General features: G+C 68.6%; 1 protein-coding gene across 3 annotated transcripts in view; it reads left to right on the plus strand.

Moving 5' to 3' along the window:
• The window catches only part of NOTCH1 (notch receptor 1), a 44,926-nt gene that overhangs the window by 8,956 nt on the left and 12,249 nt on the right, over nucleotides 1-23,721 (plus strand). For all 3 annotated transcript variants that reach the window (XM_057724049.1, XM_057724046.1, XM_057724047.1), the window contains exons 3-19: nucleotides 9,872-10,134; nucleotides 10,682-11,020; nucleotides 13,083-13,205; nucleotides 13,729-13,962; nucleotides 14,201-14,356; nucleotides 14,515-14,700; nucleotides 14,968-15,081; nucleotides 15,859-15,972; nucleotides 16,255-16,488; nucleotides 16,572-16,682; nucleotides 17,211-17,403; nucleotides 18,734-18,879; nucleotides 19,075-19,188; nucleotides 20,873-20,992; nucleotides 21,334-21,486; nucleotides 22,069-22,297; nucleotides 22,998-23,199. In XM_057724049.1, the coding sequence (XP_057580032.1) occupies nucleotides 9,872-10,134; nucleotides 10,682-11,020; nucleotides 13,083-13,205; nucleotides 13,729-13,962; nucleotides 14,201-14,356; nucleotides 14,515-14,700; nucleotides 14,968-15,081; nucleotides 15,859-15,972; nucleotides 16,255-16,488; nucleotides 16,572-16,682; nucleotides 17,211-17,403; nucleotides 18,734-18,879; nucleotides 19,075-19,188; nucleotides 20,873-20,992; nucleotides 21,334-21,486; nucleotides 22,069-22,297; nucleotides 22,998-23,199 (3,031 nt within the window). The remainder of the gene's footprint in view (nucleotides 1-9,871; nucleotides 10,135-10,681; nucleotides 11,021-13,082; nucleotides 13,206-13,728; nucleotides 13,963-14,200; nucleotides 14,357-14,514; nucleotides 14,701-14,967; nucleotides 15,082-15,858; nucleotides 15,973-16,254; nucleotides 16,489-16,571; nucleotides 16,683-17,210; nucleotides 17,404-18,733; nucleotides 18,880-19,074; nucleotides 19,189-20,872; nucleotides 20,993-21,333; nucleotides 21,487-22,068; nucleotides 22,298-22,997; nucleotides 23,200-23,721) is intronic.

Genomic DNA, 23,721 nt, shown 5'->3' on the forward strand with positions numbered 1-23,721 from the left:
GGGGTCTGACCTGGAGCGGTGGAGACAGCCCTCCGGGGCTCTCACGGTTTCCTGGAAGGAGCGTCTGAGGGCCTGGTTCCCAGCGGCCCTGGTGGGGGCGGGGGGTGCCCTGGGGAGGCCGCGCCTCCAACGCCCACGCGGCACTTCCGAAACCTCGCGTCTCTCAGACAGGCCGCAGCCCCCCCAGCCTCGATCCGGGAGCCCTCGTGGCGCACGCGCCAGGCCCAGGTGCCGCTCCAGAACCCGCCCCCGCCCCCACCCAGGTGCCCGGGGCCGGGTGGGCGCCGGGCGCGAGCCGCTCTCACCAGCGGGGGGGGGGACCTCAGGCCCAGGCCCACTCAGTCGTCGGGATTTTCACCGGAGAGGCGGCCGCGCTGTGAGCCTGCCGTGCGCGGGCGCCCTGTCTGCGCGTGGCCCGCCCGCGCCGTCTGCCCCCAGGCCGGGCGTCAGCCGTGTGTCTCTGAAGGCCTGAGCCGGTCGCTCCTCTCAGCTGGGTAAACGGTCCCTTGTGCCTCTGTTGACACGGTGATCTGCCGGACAGACTCTTGCCCCACAGGAGGCGGGAAAGGCCAGCCTCTCCCGGCCCAGCCTGGGGCAGGCGGGTCCTGCACGGTCGCGGTCAGCTTAGCGTGAGGGCGGGGGGCCCGGGAGAGGGCCCGGGGGTCCTGAGACACGCCGGGTGGGCGACGTGGGGCCGGAGGCTGGGAAGAACCCCGGCTCTGGTCCTGGTGCCGAGGTGTTGCTCGGGCCCTGGGCCCGTCCCCTTCTCCGGGGACCCCTCCCGGCCTCCCGCCTCCTCCGCCCCGCGATCGTGGGCCGGCACCCGTCACGGTCGAGCCGCAGCCCCTCTGCCGGGCCCCGGGAGGCAGGCTGCCCCGTGTCCACGTCGGACAGGCGGCTGGGCCCTGGAAGCTACCGGGAGGGAGTGGCGCCAGCCTGGACCCTGGCCGCCCCGGCGGGTGGTCGTGGGCCCACGGGGGCACGTGTGTGCGAGGAGGCGGGCGGCAGCCTCGGGGAGCTGTCGGCGCCCCAGCAGCAGGGCCCGGGGCGCGGGGACCTGCCTCCCACCATTTCCTCTCGGTTTCGGTTGTTGATGAGCAGAAACTACACAGTTACTGGAAATGAGAGGTTCGGGGGAGAAGCCGGAGTCGTGTGTCTGTGTGTTTCCCTGAGAGCTTCTCAGTAAGAGGGATGCTGAGCGGAGGCCGGGCTAAGGTGAGGACAGGCGGGGCCCCGGCCACACTTCCGCCCCTTGGGGCCCCCACCTCCCCTCCAGAGGGCTGGCGGAGGTGACTACCTGTGGGTCTCCCAGGCCAGCCTGAGGGTCTCGTCCCCCTGCTCCCCAGCCTGGCGCCGGCTCCCACAGGGCGGGGCTCCCCTCACCTCCCCTCCAGGGGTGAGGATGAGCGTGGCCTTGGGCCTGTCTAGTTGAGAGCTGGATGGGGGGGGCCAGGCAGGCCTGAGTGTCCCGGCGTCCACCGTGGCAGGTGCTCAGGCTGGTGGCATCCCCCCGGGGGGTCCAGGGTCCAGGGCTGCCGCAGCGTAGGTGCTCAGCAGGTATCTGGTGTGCACACCTGGTGGGGGGCTGGAGCCAGGTGGGCACGGAGCTGGACGGGGAGGCAGGTGGGCAGGTCCAGGTTTCTGGGAGGCCCGACCTCCAGGCCATAGGGAGGCACCGTCCAACCCTGACACCGGGCTTTCCCCCGCTCCAGCCCGCTGCTCCCGCCTGGCCGGGCTGGGATGGTGCCGCCGCGGTCAAGGCGCGGGCCATGGCAGCCTGCGCGAGCTCTCTGAGCTCCTCTAGTAGCGCAGAGGGGTCCCGTGGGTGGTGCCATGGGACGGATCCCGGCGGGACGTGTAGCTTGGCTCTTCCTCACTGGAGTCTGCCTCGCGCTCCCAGGCCTCATGCAGGAAGCTCTCCCAGAGACCCACCCAGCCCAGGACTCGGGCCAGGCCACGCCAGGGCACAAGGGCGTGCCCAGCCCCAGAACCTCCCGCATTCCCCACAAGCAGGAGCCCCCCCGACAGCCCTAGACCCACGCCAACCGGCCCGGGATGGCCGGGTGGCCCCAGGGTGTGCCAGTGCAGGCCTGCGCCTCATCAGGCGCACTTGGGCCTGGGCGCAGCTGGCAGAATTCTGTCTCCTGGTGTTTGCTGTGTCGCCCGGTGCCTCGGGGACTGTGCTGGGCCCTGGGGAGAGCAAGGGCTACGCATGGACAGGCCAGGGGTGCCGTGAGCCCGTGCGCAAGCCTCGGGGGCACGGGAGCCTGGTGGTCTGCCTTGGACGGGGTGGGTGGGGGGTGGGTAGGTGGCCTGCCTGAGCTGGGAGAAGAGTCCAGAGAGAAGGGTGCTGGGGATGGCGGCTGGGATCCCACAGAAGCCTGTGTCCTGTGCTACGGCTTCGTCAGGGGCTGGCTCTCTTTGGCTGGCCCAGCGGCCGGCCGGACAGGAAGGAAGGCCAGCAGGCGCTGTGGGTGAGGGTGGTGACAGGTGTCCGGCGCTGGGGGGACCCCCCTGCTGCATGGAAGGGGTGCGGGGGAGCCGGGGCACAGAGCAGTCTCACCTGCTGTCTGGGAGCTCCCCGATTCCCAGGCTTCTCACCCAGACACCTCTCCCTCCAATCTGAGGTTTTGAGTTTCAGCTGATCTCGTGGGGTTGTAAGAACGCATTGTCTGCTCCGGGCACTCCCCCGCCCCCCTCCCCCACCGGTCTGGGGAGATTAGGCGGTCAGGCAAGAAATCCAGGCCGCGGGGGGCAGGGGCAGGGGCAGGGGCAGGTGGGGTGCAGGGGACCCACACCTGCCTCCTCTACACAGGGGGCTCCTGCTGGCCCTTTCACTGCCTCTAGGGGGCGGCTGTGCTCCCACTGCCCCGGGGGGGCTGAGGTCTGGCCACCACTGGGGGCAGGAGAGGTTAAGAGCAGCTTTCAAATCCAGGGGGTGCTGGGGGCATAGCCTGGCTGAACACTGGTTTTTTCCATCTGTAAAATGGGCCCACTGTGTCCCTGCAAGGCCGTTTCGGTACAGCTAGCTGAGTGGGGAGGGGCGTCCACAGTTTCTTCACTCTGGGACCCACGCCAGGGGGTCCTTGGTGTCCTCCCCCTGCGTTCTCAGCCAGACGCCGGACACAAGCAGGGCTGGCCCAGAGTCCGCCCCGGTGAGCGGGAGAGGACAGGAGTGCCGCCGGGCCGCCCTCCCCTCTCCCCGCACCCCCGGACGCATCTGTCCTGTGAGCAGAGGCGGGAGGTTGCAGAATCATTTCTGGCTTTGGCGGGGAGCTCGGTCTGCAGTTGCTGACTTAATCGAGGTTTGGGTTAAGCCCTCCCTGTGGCGCCGGGCTGCACGCACATCGATCCCTTCATCGCGTCCGAGTGTCTGGGGGCGTGGGTCCCGCTCCGTCCTACTTGGGAGCAGAGGCCCTGGCCGTGGGGGCCGCAGGCTCGTCCACGTGGGTCTTGGGGGGCCTTTGGGGTGAGCCCAGGGAAGGACGCCCGTTCCAACCTTTCTCCAGCTTCAGGCTCCATCTTTTGGGGGGTGGTTGGGACGTTCCCCCAGCAGGGCAGGGGCATGGGGAGGCAGCAGGCTCCTCTCACACACCCAACAGCCCCCCCGGGCTCCCTCGGGACAGCCCGTTCCTGGGAGACCCTGACCCACGGCTGCGCCTTTTGCCGTGTCTGGAGGGGCTGCCTGCTGCAGCTGGGCCATCTCCGGGAAACCACTTGACCTCTGCACTGGCCCTTCCGTCCCTTCAGACAGGCAGGCCACGTCCCACGTCGAGGGTGGGGCACTCTGAGCGCCGCGGGGGGGCGGGGGGTAGCCAGCCTCGGGCATTGTTTTGCCTGCAGTGGGAAAGGTGGTTTCCGTCCACACACAAAGGGCTTCCCGGGCTCCGGCACTTCCTCTTCCTAGCGGGCTTTAAACCGTCCAAAGATGCGGCTTGGGAGAGAGAGTCAAGACAGAGAGCGGAGACGGCTGGGAGCAGCTGCCCTTGCTCGGCCACCCCGCCCCGCCCGGGCCACCGCCGCTGCCGCGCTTCTCTGCTGAGGACCAGCTGTTGTTCGGGGCTGGGGTCTGACTGCAGCAGACCCGGCTTGTCCCTTTCCGGGGTCCCGCGTCCCTCTGCAGCCCTGACGGCTCCCTCCTCTTTCCTGAGGCCCCAGGAGCCAGGGCAGGGCCCCCCTTGCGGCTCTGAGCCGCCCAAGCCCAGCAGCTGTACGGGCTGGAGGGAGACCACAGCTCAGCCAGGTGCGGCCTGGCCCCCCTGCAGCCACTTCCTGGGGCGATGGGGCCGCAGGCGGGAGGGCAGCAGTCCCACACCGTGGCCCCCAAACCCGTGCGGGGCCGGCCAGGCTCCGGCTGCCCCAGGCACACCCCGCTGACCCTTGACACGGAAGGGGGCAAAGGTGGGGGGCGTGCAGAGGGCCGCCCTCCAGGTGCCCCTTGGGCACAGCAGTCACGGGCTGGGTGGAGCCCTTCCCTCAGACAGGTGTCTGGACAAAGGATCCTGCAGTTTCGAAAGAAACCTGGGGGCTCTGCCTGCCGTGACTCTTCGTCCCGGGGCTTCGGGAAGGGGAGGGCACCGGGCCGAGTGGGGTCACCGGGCGCCCGCTCACCCTGGCTCTCGTGTCTCCCCGGGGGCTCTGTTCCCCGGAGCTGAGCTGTCCTGGCTGTTCCCAGTGGGGAAGGACCCCAGGACCTCGGATGGGCGTGGTGGGCGGAGGCCAGCAGACGTCACAGAGCACCTGCCCCCCCCCCACCTGCCGTGAGCACATCATCCATTAGCAGCTGGTGTCTCCTGGAAGGTGTGACCCACCCCCGCCCCCCTGCGCTGGGCTGTGGGGGGGCCTTGGACTGGCCTCTGCCCAAAGGAGCTCAGGACGCCCCCCACCCCCACCCCCCAAGCCCTGGCCAGGAGCACAGTTGGGCTCCTTGACCCCGCCTCCTGGAGGAAGAGCTGGGGACCCAGAGTTGGGTGCCCACGTCCTGCTCTCCCCCGGCCTCCGTCTCCCCATCCAGCAAGGGGAGGCTTCCTCGCCCAGCCCGCAGGTGGCCCCAATCACCTGGGCTGGGACAGGGGTTTCAGAACCTCCCGGCCAGGCTGCCCTGGGGTGGGTGGGCCTGCCTGCCTGGACGTGGGCCTCAGTGGTCTTTGTTTAGCACCACGGACCCCCTCTGGGGGTTGGGGTACCACATCGAGCCCTTGTGTCTCCCACAGCTTTCCTTAAACAGGCGCACCTCCCCAGTGCAGCAGACGTGTTCCCAGGGAGGTCGGTGAATCGCGTGCAAATCAAATCCAGCATGCAGAGGCCAGGCTGCCTCTGCACGGGGCCTCCTGGGAGCCCGTGCAGTCCCCTCGACCACCCACGGGACTCACAGGAAACCGAGGCGCGGGCAGGCAGTGTCCGTCGGTACCCCAGAGGCCGTGGCGGCAGAGTGGGGGGAGGTCCCTCTCGGCCCCAAAAGTTCCTTTGATTGAACTGTGTCTCACCCGTGCGTCGTGGAGCCCGCGGGACGCCCCTCCCTGGGGCACCTCTGTCCCTCCCACGGAAGGAAGGAGGGGCTGCACGTCAGTGACCCCCGCCCCCTGGCCAGGGTGCGGAGCCTGTGCTCGCCCCTGACGGCTCCCCTCGACCGTAAACTCCTTGAGGGCAGAACTGAGTAAATCCTTCCTCAGTACTGAGTCCCTCCCTCTTGGAACTGAGAGGAGGGCCTGTCATCTGTCCCCTGGGGGTGGCAGATGGCCCGCTTAACTTAGAAAGGAAAACAGCACGATTTAGAATTAGTCCCGGGTGAAAGGGTGAAAGGTCGAGGCAACATCTGCCTCCGGATGCTTTCTGGGGTTGCATTTCTGTGGAAGGGGGGGTAGGAGCTGGCACCGTGGAAACACTGAGGCGGGAACAAAGCCGGAGGCCGGTCGGGGCTGACGGCAGGCACGGGGGGCTCCTCCTCCGGGGCTGGAGGCCCGGCCCCACCTGTCACTCACCTGCCGCCTGGGTGGGCCAGCACAGGTGTGCGTGAGAGAAGGCAAGTGGAGGAGCAGGTGCTGGGGTGACCTCCTTCAGGAGGGGAGCAAGGAAGGGGGAGCCACTGTGGGCCCTGGGTGCCGGGGGCTGGGCCGTGCGGTGGGCAGGGCGGTTCTTGTCCTGTCTGTAGGAGGCTCGCGCCTCCTGTCCTGGGGTCTCCACACAGCCCCCCGACAGCCCCTGGCCTGGAATTTTTTTTTTTTTTTTTTTTGTTTATTTACTTATTGGCTGCGTTGGGTCGTCGTTGCTGCACACGGGCTTTCTCTGGTTGTGGGGGGGGGAGGCCACTCTTCGTTGTGGTGCGCAGGCCTCTCATTGCAGTGGCCTCTCTTGTTGCAGAGCACGGGCTCTAGGCGCATGGGCTTCAGTAGCTGCGGCACACGGGCTCAATTGTTGTGGCGCACGGGCTTAGCGGCTCTGCGGCATGTGGGAATCTTCCTGGAGCAGGGATCGAACCTGCGTCCCCTGCATTGACAGGCAGATTCTTAACCACTGCGCCACCTAGGAAGTCCCCCTGGCCTGGAAGTTTGAGGCAGGTGTTGGGTGCAACTTTCCTCTCCAAGCCTAGTCACCTGTCCCCGCCGGGTACTTAAACCGACCCACCAAGACAGGTGTGGAGGACAGAATGGCCGTGAGGGGCTTGGTCATTGGTGCTGGTGGCCCTGGCCATGTCTGAGCCGCCTCTCAGGCCCGCCACCTCCTCAGGGACGTGCAGGCGCCAGCAGTGCCTCCCCAGGAAGCCCCAGCACGGTGGCCGGGGTGGCGGAGACGTGCAGACAGGTCCAGGGGGCGGGGAGCACGGCCGGAGGCTGCCCAGAGCAGGACGGAGCTCAGGGGTGGGGGGCACAGTGGCCTCCAGGACTGGCTGAAAGCCACGGCGCCCCACCCCCACCCCCACCCAGACCCTGCCCGCCTGGCGTGGGGCTTCCTCCCTCCCAGCGGAGGCTGCTGCCAGGCTCGTACCTCACACGCCCACAGAGCACCTGCCTCAGCTGTCTCCCCCCCCCCCCCCGGAGGCCGCCCCTCCCTCTCGGCCCTGCCCGTCCCCCGGCTGGGGTGCCGGTGGTGGACGGCGGCCAGGCCCGGGCCCAGCCCCGGCCCCGGAGCCAGCCGGATGGGCAGCGTGCCTTCACGGCAGCGCCCGCCAGGCCTGGGCAGACGCGGGGAGGACAATGGGCCCCCTCCGCTGCCGCCTCGCCTTCCCCCGTGAAGGGGCCTCCCAGGCCCCTGCCCCGCCCGCCGGGGTTGGCCGCCGCAGGCGCACCTGCTCCCCGGCCGCCCTTTGTCCGCGCTGCCGAGGCCTGCCTTACTGGGTGCGTTTTCCCTCTCGCTGGCCCAGCGGCATGCAGCCTCCCTGGCCAGGATGCTCCCAGTCCAGGCCGACCCTCCCACAGGGGTGGGAGGTTCAGGGCCACGGTGCCCCGTGGCTGGAGGGTTTGGGCTTGTGCATCTGGGCAGGCCCTCTGGTCCACTCGGGAGCACGGCTGAGCCTGGGACTGCTCTGGTGGTGGTGGGCCCCGGGGTGCCCCTGGGTCCAGGGACGGAGGCCTAGCCCGCACGGACGATGGTGCTGGGCGGCCTTGGGTGGCCCCCCCCCCCCCCCCCGCCGAAGCCGTGGGGCGGGCCCGCCTCATCTTTCCCACGTGGGTGGGCCTCCCTTTCCTTGGAGCTGGCAGGCAGGGCAGGGCCAGGAGGCGAGAGGGAGGCGTGGAGAGCGCGGCGTGGACAGGGCGGCGCGGACGTGGCAGGCTCCCACCCGCCGTGATGACCAGACGCCCTCTGCACAGCACCCACCGCTTCCCTGTTCCGTCAGTAGCCGCGAAAGAATAAAGGGCCTTTTCTCCAAGCGGGAGCGGCGGCCAGCTCGGGCCTGACAATGGAGGGCATTGAGGGCTGGGGGAGGTGCTGCCTCGCGGGTCCCCCCCTCCCCCCAGGGCGCTGGGCTCCCGGTGCCGCTCCGGCCGGGACCAGGCAGCCTGCAACCGGATCCACACACAGTGGGGCCGCACCGCCACCTTCCCCGGCTCCAGGGCGTGGGGTGTGGGGGGGGGTGTGGCCCTGCCGGAGCCTGGGTGCCGGGGGCGCGTCCTGGGGTCTGTGCCCTCACGGGGCGCTGCCCCTCCCCCTCCGCCTCCCCGTCCTGGAGCGGCGGCTCTGGCCTGAATTTCCTCCGCGGACCCCTCCCAGAGGGGCAGCTGGTTTTCTTTAAGCCAGTTGGTTTGGGACTTTTGGCTTCTGGCAACAGATGGTGGGCCGGAGTGGCCATTTTGTGTCCTCCCCGCCCGCCCTACCCAAGCCGCAGCCGCAGATAAAAGCCTTCAGGGAGACAGATGCCTCCCAGGCCACGGGGACAGGACAGCAGCCCCGCTGCTGGGAAACGTGCAGACCCAGGCCCCCCAAGTGGCCCCGCCCACGCTGGGGAAGGGCCTCTCCTGGGGCTGCCCCTCCCCCTCTTCTCTGCCCAGCTTTGATTTTAGCCCCGGGGGTCCTCAAGTGAAGGCCGTGACTCTGCGGGGCACCCCTTCTGGTGGGCCCTGGAAGGTGGGGCGGTGGAGGCTCAGGAGGGCCCTGTCTTCATCCAGGGGACCCGGGGCTCCTGGCAGCCCCCCGCCCCCCACTCCCCCTCCCCCGCCCCCGGCTCCCCCGCCAGGTGGTAGGAGGTCCCCCCGTGCCCCCCCCCGCCCCCGGTGCCCGGGGCTGTGAGCTGAGCGTCAGGGCCGCCTTCCCAGGCGCTGCAGGCTGGGGGCCGGGCCGGGCATGTTCCACCTCAGAGGCTTTGCCGCTGGGAAGAGGGATGCCTGGCTGGTCCCAGGCCTTTCCCGAGCCTTCCCTCGAGTGCGAGGCCGAGAGGTGACCTCGGCGGGCAGTGTACAGCTCAGCCCCTAGAAGCCGAGGCAACAGGTGGCCAAGGGGGGCCCTGGGGTGGGGGTGGCAGGTGCTGAGCCCTTCCCTGCAGGGAACACGTGGGACCAGGCCTGGGGGCGGGGGAGGTAGGACCCCCCCCCCCCCCCCCCGGCTCACCTGCAGCTGTCACGGCCTGCGCAGCGTGCACTGGGGAACGGCCCCGACCTGCCGGAGCGGTGGTCCTCCTGGACCTTGGTTTCTCCAGCTGGGCAGCAGGTGCCTGTGCTCCCGGCTGAGGTTGTGTGGACATCTGCTGTGACGCCTTGACCCCAAAAGGGAGAAGCTGTGCCTGGGCGCTGTGTGGGTGGGGACGGGGTCCCCGATGAGTCAGACCCCTATGAAGAATTCCACGTCTCAGGGAAAACGGGAAGCCAGGCCACGTGGTGTCTGCAGTCTTTTCCATATGTGCTGTCGTTTTGGTATATTGAGAGAAAAAAACCTGTGAACTCTTGTATTACCCCAATACTGGACGTTCATTACAGAAAAGCTGAAGAGGAAGAGACATGCAGGCAAGCCCCCCAACCTAAAGATTTTACAGAGGACCCGTTCCCCTCGGAGGGAAGGGCTGTGTCTGGCCCGCGTGGTCTCTTCCTGGTGGCTCGCCAGGGTGCAGACAGACGCCTCCGTGGATTCGGACACCCGCGCCGGGGCCCACCGGGCACTCCGGTCTCTCATTTCTCCAGTGAACGTAATCACTTTTTTTTATGGAGGTGAAATTCACTGAAAATAAAATGAACCACTTACACGTGTACCGTTCGGTGGCATTTGGCACATTTGTGATACGGGACAACCACCACCCCCTCTGGCCCCAGAACCTCCCCTCGCCCCTTGAGGGGCCGCGCCCGGCTGTGCCTGCTGCCCGGGCTGGGGCCCCACCGACGCCAGGGCTGGGGGTGGGCGGCTGGCTGGGGAGCGGGCACTCACCACCCTGGCACGTCTGTCACAGCTGCGGCGGGGCCTTCACGGGCCAGCGATGCCAGGCACCCAGCCCCTGCCTTAGCGCCCCCTGCAAGAACGGCGGGACGTGCCACACGGTGGAGCGCGACGGCCTGGTGGACTACACCTGCAGCTGCCGCCTGGGCTTCTCGGGGCCCCTGTGCCTGACGCCCCGCGACCACGCCTGCCTCGCAAGCCCCTGCCTCAACGGCGGCACCTGTGACCTGCTCACGCTCACCGAGTACAAGTGCCTCTGCCCTCCGGGCTGGTCAGGTGAGGATGCCGGCTGGCAGTGGGGGCTGGGCAGGCCCCAGCGCTCCCCCACGGCCACATCGCAGGTGCCAGGCGCCTGTCCGTCCGTGTGGCTGCGTGGGGTGCAGGGCTTCGCTCGGCTGCTGGGCGCTGTGACCCAGAAATCGCCCAGAGCCCCCATCGGAAGGTGCCTGTGCCCCTTTCCAGCCCTGGAGGTGTCCATTTTCTGCTCGAGGGCCCCACCCCTCCCTGCCTCTGTGAGAAACGGGGAGACTCCCGCCTCTCCCCTGCCAGGACGGCAGGCCCCCGTGCAGGAGCCGTGGTGTCACGGCGGGCGCCGGAGTTGAAGAGCTCAGGCTCTGGCGGGAGACAGCCTGGGTCAGCTCTCGAGGGCCCCCGGCCGTGCGTCCTGCAGTGGCCACGCGGCCCCTAAGGTGTGAGGAGCCAGCACCGGGGGGTCCTTGCCCGCTGGCGCCTCCTCCGTGGTGCCTGGGTGCTGCCCCCGCCTCTCGGGGAGGCCCGGCGCGGGGAGCAGGGAGGCCGGCTGACCCCTTGCCCCTTCCCCCAGGGAAGACATGCCAGCAGGCCGACCCTTGCGCCTCCAACCCCTGTGCCAACGGCGGCCAGTGCCTGCCCTTCGAGGCCTCGTACATCTGCGGCTGCCTGCCGGGCTTCCACGGCCCCACCTGCAGGCAGGACGTCAACGAGTGCAGCCAGAACCCCGGGCTGTGCCAGCACGGCGGCACCTGCCACAACGAGGTCGGCTCCTACCGCTGTGCCTGCCGCGCCACCCACACCGGCCCCCACTGCGAGCTGCCCTACGTGCCCTGCAGCCCCTCCCCCTGCCAGAACGGGGGCACCTGCCGCCCCACGGGGGACACCGCTCACGAGTGCGCCTGCCTGCCAGGTACCGCCCGCCGGCCCCGCAGGGGTGGGCTGCTCCCCTGCGCGGCGGGAGGGCCGGGGTACCCAGCGTGGAGGGGGCACGGGGCTGCTGGGAGAGTGCCGGGCGGGCCGGGCCTGGGGCGGGGGTCCCCGAGCTCGGGTGAGCGGAAGGCAGCCTTGGGCGTGGCGCAGGGACGGGTCTGGTGCGAGCGGACAGCGGACCCCTGACCCCCAGGCTCCTCCCCGGCACAAGCCTCCTTCCAGCCGCTCGAGAGGCCCTCACCTTGAGTCGCTGGGGACCACGTGCAGGTTTCGAAACCCTCCACAGCCGCGGGGAGCACGCGCTCCTGCAGCCCCCGGGGCGTCCCCTGTTTCCCCAAGGTGGGGGCCGGGGGGCTGGGGCTTGCACGTCGCTTGTCCCCAGGGGTGGCCCTTCCTCTGGGCCCTGCTGGCTGCCCACCCACAGGTGGGGCAGGAGTGACAGACAGGCACAGCTACCCCCCCCCACAAGCAGCTTCACGGTCCCCGTGGTGCATCCCAAGTTTCCGCTGTCGTTTTCATTTGAGTGAAGGTTGCTGCCGCTGAGCTAAAAATACGAATAATGACGAAGGGGACCGAAAACCTCTCGTCTGTCAGCTGCACGCCGGCCGCTAGGCAGGAACCGGGAAGGGGAGGGTGTTTCGGGGGGCGGGGGGGGACAAGGAGGGGGGGTTGGGTGCTGGAGGGGGGCCCAGGGTCCGGGTGACCCAGGGGTGACCCGAGGGTCGCCGCAGCCCCGGCCCCGCCCCGGTCCCTGCAAAGAGGAAGTGCTCTGCCGCCCGCCATCCGCGAGCCCCGGGCCTCGTCACTGCAGCGGCCACCTCTGCGTGCAGACGCCGGGCGCTTGCACTTCCTGCGTGTCACTGGCGCTCCCCTCGCCACCTGCCTGCCCCAGCGCTGCGGGCTGCCCGGCTGGGCCGCTCCGCTGTCTGCAGGGGGCTGGGCCAGGCACGGCCCCCACGTCTGGGTTCACATGCTTGCTCGGTGACTGTGGGACCCCAGGTCTGGGACCTCGTGTCGGGCCGTGTGGATCAAGAGGGGCCGCGGTGAGGGCTGGGGGAGGTGGGCGCGGGGGGGGCCCACCGGGAGATGCTGCACACGTGGAGCGGGGGGGGGAGGGGCAGCCCAGCTGGGCAGGTGAGGTGAGACCCACCCTGCTTTAGAACGGACCCTCCAAGGCCGGGGAGAAGCAGCGCTTTCGGCCCACGGCACACCGGTGGACTGGAGTGTGGGCCCCAGGCTCCCGTGGGGGGGCCTCAGAGGGAGGGGCGGGGGGGTCCAAGGGCACCCCGGGAGGGGCACTAATTAGTAACTGGCTGCAGGTTTGGCTATTGCCAGACGCACCTTTCTGGGTTGATTATTGAACCAGCGGGAGTTGAATGGATGAATAGCTAACCAGCCAGCCACAAGGGCAGTGCTCCGGAGGGGGGCCCGGGCTGGGGGAGGAGGTGGGACCCCCCCGCGCCTCGGTTCCTGGGAAGCCCAGGGCCGCACCCGCGCCCCCCTTAGCACTGTCCACCTGGTCCCACCGTCTCCTCGCACCTCGCTCCAGTTGCCTGCCTGGGGGGATCCCGGGCCCAGGGCAGCCCCTGCAAGATAGGGTATCGCGGCTGCACATGGGGGTGTCGCAGACACCGCCCAGCACAGGGCCGGGCCCGCAGGCAGTGCCCAGTTAGCGGAGCCACTACACAGAACGGCTTTTACAGCAGAATCTCTAGAACCCTGTCGTGCTAAGTCCTTGTCTGTTCAGCTGGCTCTTTACCAAATGATTCGTTGGAGAGGAATGTGGGCTCTGGGCTGTAAGGCCTGGTCACAGGAGTGGAAAAGGCAGGGCATGGGGCACGGACCCTGGGGGCTTCAAGTCAGTGGGCATCACAGGGCAGGCCACACAGGGGCAGCTCTCCTTCCAGGGCAGGGCTGTCATGGGTCCAGCCAGGCACGTGTCAGAGCCCAGCGTGAGTGTGGCAGGGCAGTTGAGGGCCGTGGCCCACGCTGCCCAGCCCCGTGGGGAGGCCTGACGGGGCTCCTGGCTCCCCCTGCCGCAGGCTTCACCGGCCAGAACTGCGAGGAAAACGTTGACGACTGTCCGGGAAACAACTGCAAGAATGGAGGCGCCTGTGTGGACGGCGTGAACACTTATAACTGCCGCTGCCCCCCGGAGTGGACAGGTGCACGCGTGGGGAGGCCTGGGTGGGCACCTCCGCCGCTGGAGTGCACGCACATGGGGGGCTGGAGGGGGGCCGAGACCCTGGGCCAGTCCAGGAAGGGTGCTGTGACCCGGGGCTGCCCCTCCGCTGAGGCCTGAGGCCTCTGCCCCAGCCGTCAGCACAGGTGTGGCATCCGCGGGTCTGTGCAGGCCGTTTGCAGCCCTGAGCCAGAATTAGGTCCCCAGTTTGAGCCCAGCTGCTGGGCAGGACGCAGAGACGCCGGCCGGCAGGACACGGGCCCTGCCCGCAGGCGCGCGTGGACCCCGGCGTACCTGTGCCTGCACAGCAGCCAGAGGAGAGGAGAGCACCCCCCCACCCCCCGTGCCGGGGGTGCAGGAGGAGTGATGCAGGCTGGCGGCCCGGGGAGGGGTCCTGAGGGAAGGCTTCCTGGTGGAGGCAGGCCCTGCACCCCGAGGGGGAGGGTCTCGGCCGCGGTCGAGGGGTCTGGAGATGCGGCCCGGCCCGACAGTCCCGGCCCCCGCAGGTCAGTACTGCACCGAGGACGTGGACGAGTGCCAACTCATGCCCAACGCCTGCCAGAACGGCGGCACCTGTCACAACACCCACGGCGGCTACAACTGCGTGTGTGTCAACGGCTGGACGGGCGAGGACTGCAGCGAGAACATCGACGACTGCGCCAGCGCCTCCTGCTTCCACGGTGCCACCTGCCACGACCGCGTGGCCTCCTTCTACTGCGAGTGTCCCCACGGCCGCACGGGTGAGCGCCGGGGCCCGGGAGGAGGTGGCGGGCCGGGGCGCGGGAACCCCGGCCTCGCGCGGACGCAGCCTCGAGGGGCCTGGAAGGCGGACCCCAGAGGGACCCTTGTCGTGGGGGGGGGCTGCCGGCTCCCCGAGTGGCTGGTGTCGGGAGACGCTCCACGGGGTCGCGAGCGGGGTTGCCGGGGGAGCGGGCGGGGGGCCGTGCCCCGCTGAGCGTCCCGCCCCGCGCCTCCCAGGTCTGCTGTGCCACCTCAACGACGCCTGCATCAGCAACCCCTGCAACGAGGGTTCCAACTGCGACACCAACCCCGTCAACGGCAAGGCCATCTGCACCTGCCCCTCGGGGTACACGGGCCCCGCCTGCAGCCAGGACGTGGACGAGTGCTCGCTGGGTACGGGGGCCGGGGCCGGGGGGCGGGGGTGTCGCGGGGGGCAGCCAGGACGCCTGGGACCGGCTGCAAATCGTCTGACGGGGGAGGCGGGCGGGCCTCGGGGCGTCCCAGAGGCCAAGGTTCCCGCAGCAGCCCCTCAGGGTGCCACGTTCCCCCAGGCGCCAACCCCTGCGAGCACGCGGGCAAGTGCATCAACACGCTGGGCTCCTTCGAGTGCCAGTGCCTGCAGGGCTACACCGGCCCGCGCTGCGAGATCGACGTCAACGAGTGTGTGTCGAACCCGTGTCAGAACGACGCCACCTGCCTGGACCAGATCGGGGAGTTCCAGTGCATCTGCATGCCCGGTACGTGGCCAGCCTCCCGCCTGCCAGTCGGGGGGACCGCCTGACGAGGGCACGGGGGACCCCAGATCAAGGCCGACGGGCCCTGGGAGCACCCCGGCTGCGTCTCCTCTGCCCCCAGCCTCCGTGCCCACCCAGGCCCGTGGGGCACAGCAGAGAGCAGGCCAGAGCTGGGCAGCTGGGTCAGCCCCGGGAGCGGGTGTGGCGGGAGCAGGGCGCTGCCTTCCGTGTCCCGCGCCCCCTGCACCCCTTGACTGCCCTCTCCGCCAGGCTACGAGGGCGTGCACTGCGAGGTGAACACGGACGAGTGCGCCAGCGGCCCCTGCCTCCAGAACGGCCGCTGCCTGGACAAGATCAACGAGTTCGTGTGCGAGTGTCCCACGGGTGAGGCCGGGCCCCCGTCGCCCGCCTGCCGAGCCCCTGCGCCCAGCCCCGGCGCGTCCCCCGGGAGCACCCGCTGTCCCTGCGGGCTGCGGGTCGGTCCCCCGGGGGCTGGGTGGGCGAGGGAGGAAGTCACCTCGGGGCGGGGGGTGTTTTCAGGCTTCCCCCCGACAGGCAAGGCTGGGTTGGGCAGGGGGTCCCGGCTGCCACCTTGCTGGGGAGCCCGGGGCCCAGAGACCCTCTCTTCTGCTGGCGTGTCCCTGGGAGCAGCAGCGTGCTGGCCAACCCCGGCGGGGCCTCGATGGGGGGAGGGCTCGCGTGCCCCACCCGCCCTTGCCAGCCCGCAGTGGACGTGATGCCCAGGAGAGCCTGGGGAGCCTGTGGGGGCCCGCGTCTGTCCCAGTGGGGGCTGGGGGACACCGAGCCCAGGGAGGTGTCGTGGGGCAGAGCCTTGGTCCTCCTGAGATGCAAATCGGCCGTCCCAGACACCACGCGGGGAGCCCCATTCTCAGCCCTGCGTGGCTGTAGCCATAGCAACCAGAGTCAGTCTGGGGCAGAGGCCCCCGTGTGAGGGCGCGGGAGGGGTGTGACCCGAAGGGCGGGGGCTGGAAGGGGCCGAGAAGAGGATGGGTCCTCTGCCCAGCCCCACCGAAGCACTCTTGGGGGGCTGAGAAGGGGGCTGTGACTCCCAGGAGCGCCCCCTGGGCGCTCCCTGCCCTTGGCCAGCTGCGGGGCCCCTGTGCCCATCGCGTCTGACCGACACCGCGTCCCCGGCCGCAGGCTTCACCGGGCACCTGTGCCAGTATGACGTGGATGAGTGTGCGAGCACGCCCTGCAAGAACGGCGCCAAGTGTCTGGACGGGCCCAACACCTACACCTGCGTGTGCACAGAAGGTGCGGGGCCGCCCGCCTGCCGGGCCGAGCAGAGGGAGGAGAAGCAGGCGTGCAGGGTCCAGGGAAGGGGGGACGGCGGGAGCTGGGGCTGGGAAGGTGACCCCTCATTCTGGGGTCTCTGGTCCGGGGGCCGAGAGCAAGGCGGTGGGGGCGTCCCCAGGTATCCCCAGTCTCCCCCGGCGGGAGCGCCGGTGGCCTTGGGTCTAGCTGGTGGTGTCCTGGGATGGGAAGGCCGTGCGCCCGAGGAGCAGCCCCCCTGAGCCCCCGGCCCCCGCCCTGCAGGCTACACGGGGCCCCACTGCGAGGTGGACATCGACGAGTGCGACCCCGACCCCTGCCACTACGGGTCCTGCAAGGACGGTGTCGCCACCTTCACCTGCCTGTGCCGGCCGGGCTACACGGGCCACCACTGCGAGACCAACATCAACGAGTGCCACAGCCAGCCCTGCCGCCACGGGGGCACCTGCCAGGATCGCGACAACGCCTACCTCTGCTTCTGCCTCAAGGGGACCACAGGTGCCTGGCCGGGGCTGGGTGGGGGGTGATGTGGGGAAGGGGGGTGGGAGCCGACCGCCTCTCGTCCCTACCTCCACCCCCAGGGCCCAACTGTGAGATCAACCTGGACGATTGTGCCAGCAATCCCTGTGACTCGGGCACGTGTCTGGACAAGATTGACGGCTACGAGTGTGCGTGTGAGCCCGGCTACACAGGTGAGCTGCCCAGGCTCGGGGACCCGCGGGGCCCTGCGCCCCCGCCCTCGTCGCCGCCTTGCCTCAGGGGCCCTGGCTGTGCCCACAGGTCCGGGTCTCCGGGGCGGGCCAGGTCTGGGGACTGTGGGGGCAGCATGATGTAGGCCACCCGGCACCCAGGGCCCAGCTATCAGGCCAGCAGCCTTGGCCGACGGCGGCAGAGACCGCGGAAGGATCGGGGCTCTGGCCAGTGCTGGACGGGCATCCTTGAGCCTCTCATTTCTGGTTGGAGCCGGCCCAGCGGGCCCAGAGCAGCGCCGGGCCCCCGGCGCGCGTGCTGCTCTCGGCGGCCCTCTGCCCTGAGCACATCCGTGGCCTCGGGGCCTCGCCAGCCGGCGCTGCCCCTGTGCCCTGGGAGGAGAGCTCGTGGGGGTGGGGGTCTGGCACGCCGGGAGACCTGGGGAGGGGGGTTGCCGGAGGGGGAGCCTGAGGCCCCGAGGGCTCGGAACCGCCCACCGAGCGCCCCCTCCTCCCGCGCCGCCCCCGCAGGGAGCATGTGTCACATCAACATCGACGAGTGCGCGGCCAGCCCCTGCCACAACGGCGGCACCTGCCAGGACGGCGTCAACGGCTTCACCTGCCGCTGCCCCGAGGGCTACCACGACCCCACCTGCCTGTCCGAGGTCAACGAGTGCAGCAGCAACCCCTGCATCCACGGGGCCTGCCGCGACAGCCTCAACGGGTATGGGGCCGCCCCACGCCCCACGGGAGGCGCCTGCCCTGGGCCGGCGGGGCCAGGGAGGGGCTGGCGCAGAGCCCCGGCCTGGCCACGCTGGGCCCCGGGCTGAGTGGGTGGAGGGAGCCGCTGCCGGGGCCCGCAGCGTGCTGCCGGGGGCTCGCTCAGCTCCTGGCCTGTGCCCAGCGCGGCCCTGGGCTCCGTGTGGTCACGGGCCACCGTGCACGCTCCGAAATATGTCTGTGCCGTGGCCGCAGCCGGGGTTTCTGTGACAGCGTGTTGTGATAGGAGATGATTATTTTGGTCTTTGTCCTGGTTGCTGAAATCACTCAGATCCAAAAAAGTGGGAGGAGTGTCTTCTGTTATTTGCCAAAGCCCCTTTCAGCTGCCCCAGAGGATGAGGCTGGGTGCCGGGTCCTGTGGGATGGGGGCGTGGATCTCTGAGTCCCACCCTGACCTCCAGGGCCGGGAGAGAGGCTGCAGGGTGAGTTAATTACCAACAGCCAGTGATTTAATGAGTCAGCCTGCGTGCGGAAGCTTGCACAAGCGCGGAGTGCGGGACTTCACAGAGCTTCCGGGTCGGTGAACAGGTGCTGGGGTGGGGGTGGGGAAGCAGCGCTGAGCCCTTCCCGGTGCCGGGCCCCAGGCGTCTCTTCCTTTGGGCTGTTTCTGAGTTTCACCTTTTATGATAAATCACCGATCTAGTAAGTAAACTTTTCCTGAGGTTTGTGAGCCATTCTAGTAAATTGCAAGGGAAGAGGTCTGATTTATAGCTGCTCGGGCAGAAGTACGGGTGATTTCGGGTCCGTGTCTGACGTGGGGCCGGTCTTGTGGGACTGAGCCCTGCCTGTGGGATCTGTGCCGACTCCAGGTAGTTAGTGCCAGAACTGAGTCTTGGGATACCCAGCTGGTGTCCCCGGAGTTGGAGGACTGCTTGATGTGGGACACCCCCACATACGTGGTGTGAGAACATTAGAGTGTAGACACGCTTCCTCTTAGTTTCCGACCCCCGTTACGTGCCCGGCACTGCTTTGTCTAGATGGGGGCGTTGACGCGGGCAGGGACCCCATGCCCTTGTTTTGCACAGAGAGGGTAAGCGCTCTGTTCAGGGCCACACAGCAAGTGAATGGTGGAGGGCTTTCTGACCACTGCCCTGGACTGGGCACTGTCCCAAATCTAGTTTAAGAAACCCTCTCTACCATCTTGGGCAAGGTGGGCTATTTAAAGGAGCCTTCCATCCAATCAGATCATAGGACGGTGGCAGAGCTGGGAGGGCCCCCAGCCTAGGCCCTCCCCCTTGCACCACACCTGAGCTGCCGTGTGGTCGCCTCCGCAGATACAAGTGTGACTGTGACCCCGGGTGGAGTGGGGCAAACTGTGACATCAACAATGACGAGTGTGAGTCGAACCCCTGCGTTAACGGGGGCACCTGCAAGGACATGACCGGCGGCTACGTGTGCGCGTGCCGGGAAGGCTTCAGTGGTGAGTGGGCGGGCCCCCCGGGGCAGCGCTGCGGAGCCGGGGTGCAGGTCCGCCCACGGCGGCTCCCTCCCTGCCGGGGGTGCGGGCCGCCGGGGTTGGCTCCAGGCCCCAGGCTCCGCACAGGGCTCTTCCTCCGCACCAGGCGGGACCCAGCCACAGCGTCAGGGCCACACTGACCTGCCCCGCTCTCTCCAGGCCCCAACTGCCAGACCAACATCAACGAGTGTGCGTCCAACCCGTGTCTGAACCAGGGCACGTGTATCGATGACGTGGCCGGGTACACGTGCAACTGCCTCCTGCCCTACACAGGTGAGGGTGGGGCCTGGAGGCGGGGGCGGGGCTCGGGCTGCCCTCCGGGAGGGTGGCTGAGGGCTGCGCGGTGGCTTTGCTGGGCCGGCCTTGTCTGCATTGCTTGATGGGCGCTCCAAAGGCCCTGCCCTGTGCTCCGAGCCTCAGGCCTGGCCCAGCAGGTGTCATTGCCAGAAGGGCCCACAAGATACCAGGCACCTGGGAGAAAGCTTTGGCATCATAGGTCCCGAGTATTTTATCTGGTGAGCTGCCTGGGGGGTGAGAAGGCGGCCCCCGCGGCGGCAGAGCTGGGAGCTGGGCCTGGGCGGTCAGCCTCCACGGCCCGACGTCCACGCTGTCCTGGGTCCTGGGGCCAGCCGCCCTCCTGTCTGCTGGCCAGGCCTGAGGGACGCCTTTGATGGCGGGCCCTCTTTGTGTGGGGAACAAGGAGCTCTCTGTCTCATCCGCGGGCGTTTCAGCCGCTGCCATCAGCCTGTCCAGGGGACTGCGGGGTGTGGTCCCCTCTTTAGGAGAGATTCACCAAGTGTTAAAACTGAACGTCCGCAGCCGCCAGAGCCACCAGGCCCCGCGGGGAGGGGGTAGAGGGTGCTGCCGCCGGGGTCGGTCGTGGGCCCTGGCGGGCAGGGCTGGGGCCCGGGGCTGTGGTTCTCATGACAGCGGGCTGCCCGTGGCCAGAGCAGTGTTTTCTTTGACCAAAGCTGGGGACCTGGACTTTCTCTCCTGCGTCGGTGGGGAAACTGCCCCCGGTGGCCGCCCAGGGGCCTCCGCGCCCAGGGCATAGCCGAGTCCCTTTTGGACACATGGACGTGGGCCGGAGGGCTGCGGGGAGGAGCCGGCCTGTGCTGACCGGCTTCCCGTCTGCCCGCTTCCTGCTTCCCTCTGCACAATTGTCGGAAGCTCCAGCAAATTTCCTGCCTGCCTGGGTCGCCGTGGAAACCGATAGAAAGAAAGGCCCTGGACAATCACACCCTCGGCCAGGGAGATAATGGACCTGGGGGAAGATAAAGCTTCCTCGCTGCCTGGCCTGCCCAGGACTCAGCCCCGCAGGCCGTAAACAGGAAGCCCCGCATCACCCAGTGTGCACGGGGGTCTCCCAGACTCCCGTCCCTCTCCCGGGGGTCCCAAGGCCGCGCCCGGGGCTCCCCAGATAAGTAGGCTGTGTTTGGGGCTAAGGCGGGCACGTCCCCAGCAGTGAGGGCGCATCCCCGGTTGTCACAGTCTTTGTTCGGGGGCCTCCCGCGATGGGCGCCTGCTGCCTGTGACACAGAGCCCCTGCAATCAGCTGCCAGGCCGCCAGTTCAGTGCAGGGTCCTTTGCTGCCAGGAGGCGAGGAGGGGCCGTGAGGCTGGGAGCGGGTCCAAGGCCCCTGTGACATTGTGGGGGGCGTCCGTCCCTGCCCAGCCCTACTGCTGGCGCTTTTGGTGGGGTGGGGCCCAGGCTGTGTCTGGCAGCCGGGGGGGCGGGGGCAGGAGATCCTCTGGTTCGTGTTGGGGTTCTGGCTCAGCCGGGCACTCACGGGGTCCCGGGGCCGCGCCGCATGCCCCCCTGCAGGGCCACCATGTGTACTTTGACGGAAGGAGCCCCGCAGGCGGTGGCCGCAGTGGCCTCTGTCGTGGGGTACCACGGGGCGTTGACCCTCCGGCCGGGGCCCCCTGGGCTCACTGCCTGTGCCTCTCCCCCTCAGGAGCCACGTGCGAGGTGGTGCTGGCCCCGTGTGCCCCCGGGCCCTGCAGAAATGGCGGCGCGTGCAAGGAGTCCGAGGACTACGAGAGCTTCTCCTGCGCCTGTCCCGCAGGCTGGCAGGGTGAGCCGGCTGCTCCCCGCAAGCCTGGCCTGGGTCACGCCCAGGAGGCCCTGGGACGGGGAGGGTGGGAGTTCCAGGGGGCTCAGGTGTCTCTAGAGCTAGAGGTCTTTGGAGATGAGCAAGAGGGCTGCAAAGCCACCTGCCGGGGGCTTCAGAAATTGGCCTTGCAGGGACCTCCCAGCCTTGACTGTCTGTGTCCTGCTGGGCCTCAAATTGGGGGACAGCAAGTCAAAGAGCCCTTCCTTCCCGGATGTGCCCCAGAGGACCGTCCTGCAGCGGCGGAGGTCCCTCTCCTGGGCGGGGGGATGCTGAGCGGATGGTCCCTCTCCCCCCCGCACCAGGGCAGACCTGCGAGATCGACATCAACGAGTGTGTGAAGAGCCCGTGCCGCGTGGGCGCCTCCTGCCAGAACACCAACGGCAGCTACCGCTGCCACTGCCAGGCCGGCTACACAGGGCGCAACTGCGAGACGGACGTCGACGACTGCCGGCCCAGTGAGTGGCCGCCCAGCTGTGTCCACCTCGGAGATGCTCGGATCTGTGTTTCCCCGGGTGGGCTTAGGGCAGGGAGCTCGTCGGGGTCGGAAGGCAGAGTGGGCAGGGCAGCGCCTGGGTGCAGGGTTGGTGCTGGCAGCCCTCTCGGTCCAGCGGGACCTGTCTGGAGGGCGCCCGGTCAGGGGCTGGAGGAAGTGCTGGGGGTGGGGGGTGGCTGCGGTTGACGGAGTGCTGTTGACCAGCGAGGTGGTCCCAGGTGGCTCCAGGGGCTCAGGAGCCGGGCTGCGGGCTCCAAGCCCTTCCTGGTGTCTCCCGGCGGCTCCCAGGGACCTCCCCCAGGGCTGGGCCTGCCCCGCGCAGCCCGGCTCGCGTCACATCTTGCCTTGAGCCCCCGAGGAGCGGGGCTGTGACCGCAGCCTTGCTCCCTCTCACTGTTAAGCCCGTGTGGGGACCAGGAGCACGTGGAGGGGTGTAGACACCAAGCCCGGACGCCGGGGGCAGTGCAGGGGGCCCCCAGCTTCCGTCGCCCTGGCCGTGGGGGTGGTGCCCGGCCCTCAGGCCTGCCCTCCTGTCCCCTCTCAGACCCGTGCCACAACGGGGGCTCCTGCACAGATGGCATCAACACAGCCTTTTGCGACTGCCTGCCCGGCTTCCAGGGCGCCTTCTGTGAGGAGGACATCAACGAGTGCGCCAGCAGCCCCTGCCGAAACGGTGCCAACTGCACCGACTGCGTGGACAGCTACACCTGCACCTGCCCCGCGGGCTTCAGTGGCATCCACTGTGAGAACAACACGCCCGACTGCACAGAAAGGTGTGTGGGGGCTGTGGCCACCGGCTCGGGCGCCGCGCTCAGGCGGACGTGGGGGGGCAGACAGGCCTCGGGGCCACGCACGGTGTCTGGCAGCCTGCGCACCGCGTAGGTGTCTGCCTGGTGGGCATGCGGTGCTAGTCAGGTTGAGTCGGACGTGGTTCCTCCTAAAAGGGCCATTGTCCGTTGACCCCTGTGACTTAGAAGCAGGAACCCTGGTGGTTTATCCTGAAGAATGTGTGTCCCTCCTTCTGTCAGCCCGCGGACTTTGTCACCCACCTCTTTTCCTTGTTTGCCTTGGCTGCCGGGAAGCTCGGCGTTGACTGTCATTCTTATCCCTGGTTTCTGACGTAAACATCTTCCATGTCGTCTGTGCAGTTCTGGTCTCTGCTTCATTCTTAGCTTAACCGCTGTACCTGTGTGTGTTATAAAGCTCCTCTCAGCGCGAGGTATAAAGAAGGCAGAGGAAGGGGGTGTGACATGGTGTGAGAGTCTGAGGTCCCTGGCCCTGCGTTGGGGACCTCCTGGGCCTCTTCTTGGCCTCCCTGAGGTCAGCCGGGCTGTTCCCGGCCCGTCCTAGCACTCAGACCCCTTTGGCCACACGGATTCAAGGGGGAGATGCCGGCATGGTGGTACCTCTTGGGCAGGGTCCTGCCCCCCTCCCCCCACTCACCACCTCCCCCTGCCACCTGCCCACCTCCAGCTCCTGCTTCAACGGTGGTACCTGCGTGGATGGCATCGACTCCTTTACCTGCCTGTGTCCGCCCGGGTTCACAGGCAGCTACTGCCAGCATGACGTCAATGAGTGCGACTCTCGACCCTGCCTGCACGGCGGCACCTGCCACGACAGCTACGGTACCTACAAGTGCACCTGCCCCCAGGGCTACACGGGCCTCAACTGCCAGGTGAGCCAGGGGGCCGCGGGGGTGCCCACCGCTCAGCCTTGCGGCCACGCCGCCGGGCCGCCCCTCCTTGACTCCAGCAGGCCTCACCACCCTGGGGTACGGGTGGCAGGGCCAGGCTCGGGGTGGGGCGGGGCGGCTCCTGGGGACCTGGGCTGCCGGCGTGGGCCCAGCCGTGGGCCAGGCTGCTGGATGAGGAGTCGGGTGGTGAATGGGGGCCTGCCAGCTCAGGTAGCGGAGGTTTATGGAGCAGAACAAGGTGACTTGGGGGAAGACAGCTAAAAGCCAGTGTTTTATAGGAAATATGTAACAGTATTGCGGGTGTATCTTCACTGAAGATTTTCATGTAAAACATCAGTTACAAAAGAGCTGTTTACTTAAGAAAAATCTTTCTTCAAGGAAAGGTAGCTGGGAGATCCCTGAAGGTCCAGTGGTTAGGACTCTGCAGGTTCACTGGCAAGGGTGCGGGTTCAGTCCCTGGTCAGGGAACTCAGATCCCGCACGCTGTGTGGTGCAGCCAAAATA

This window comes from Hippopotamus amphibius, chromosome 2, assembly GCF_030028045.1.
Source record: "Hippopotamus amphibius kiboko isolate mHipAmp2 chromosome 2, mHipAmp2.hap2, whole genome shotgun sequence".
Classification (NCBI taxonomy): Eukaryota; Metazoa; Chordata; class Mammalia; order Artiodactyla; family Hippopotamidae; genus Hippopotamus; species Hippopotamus amphibius.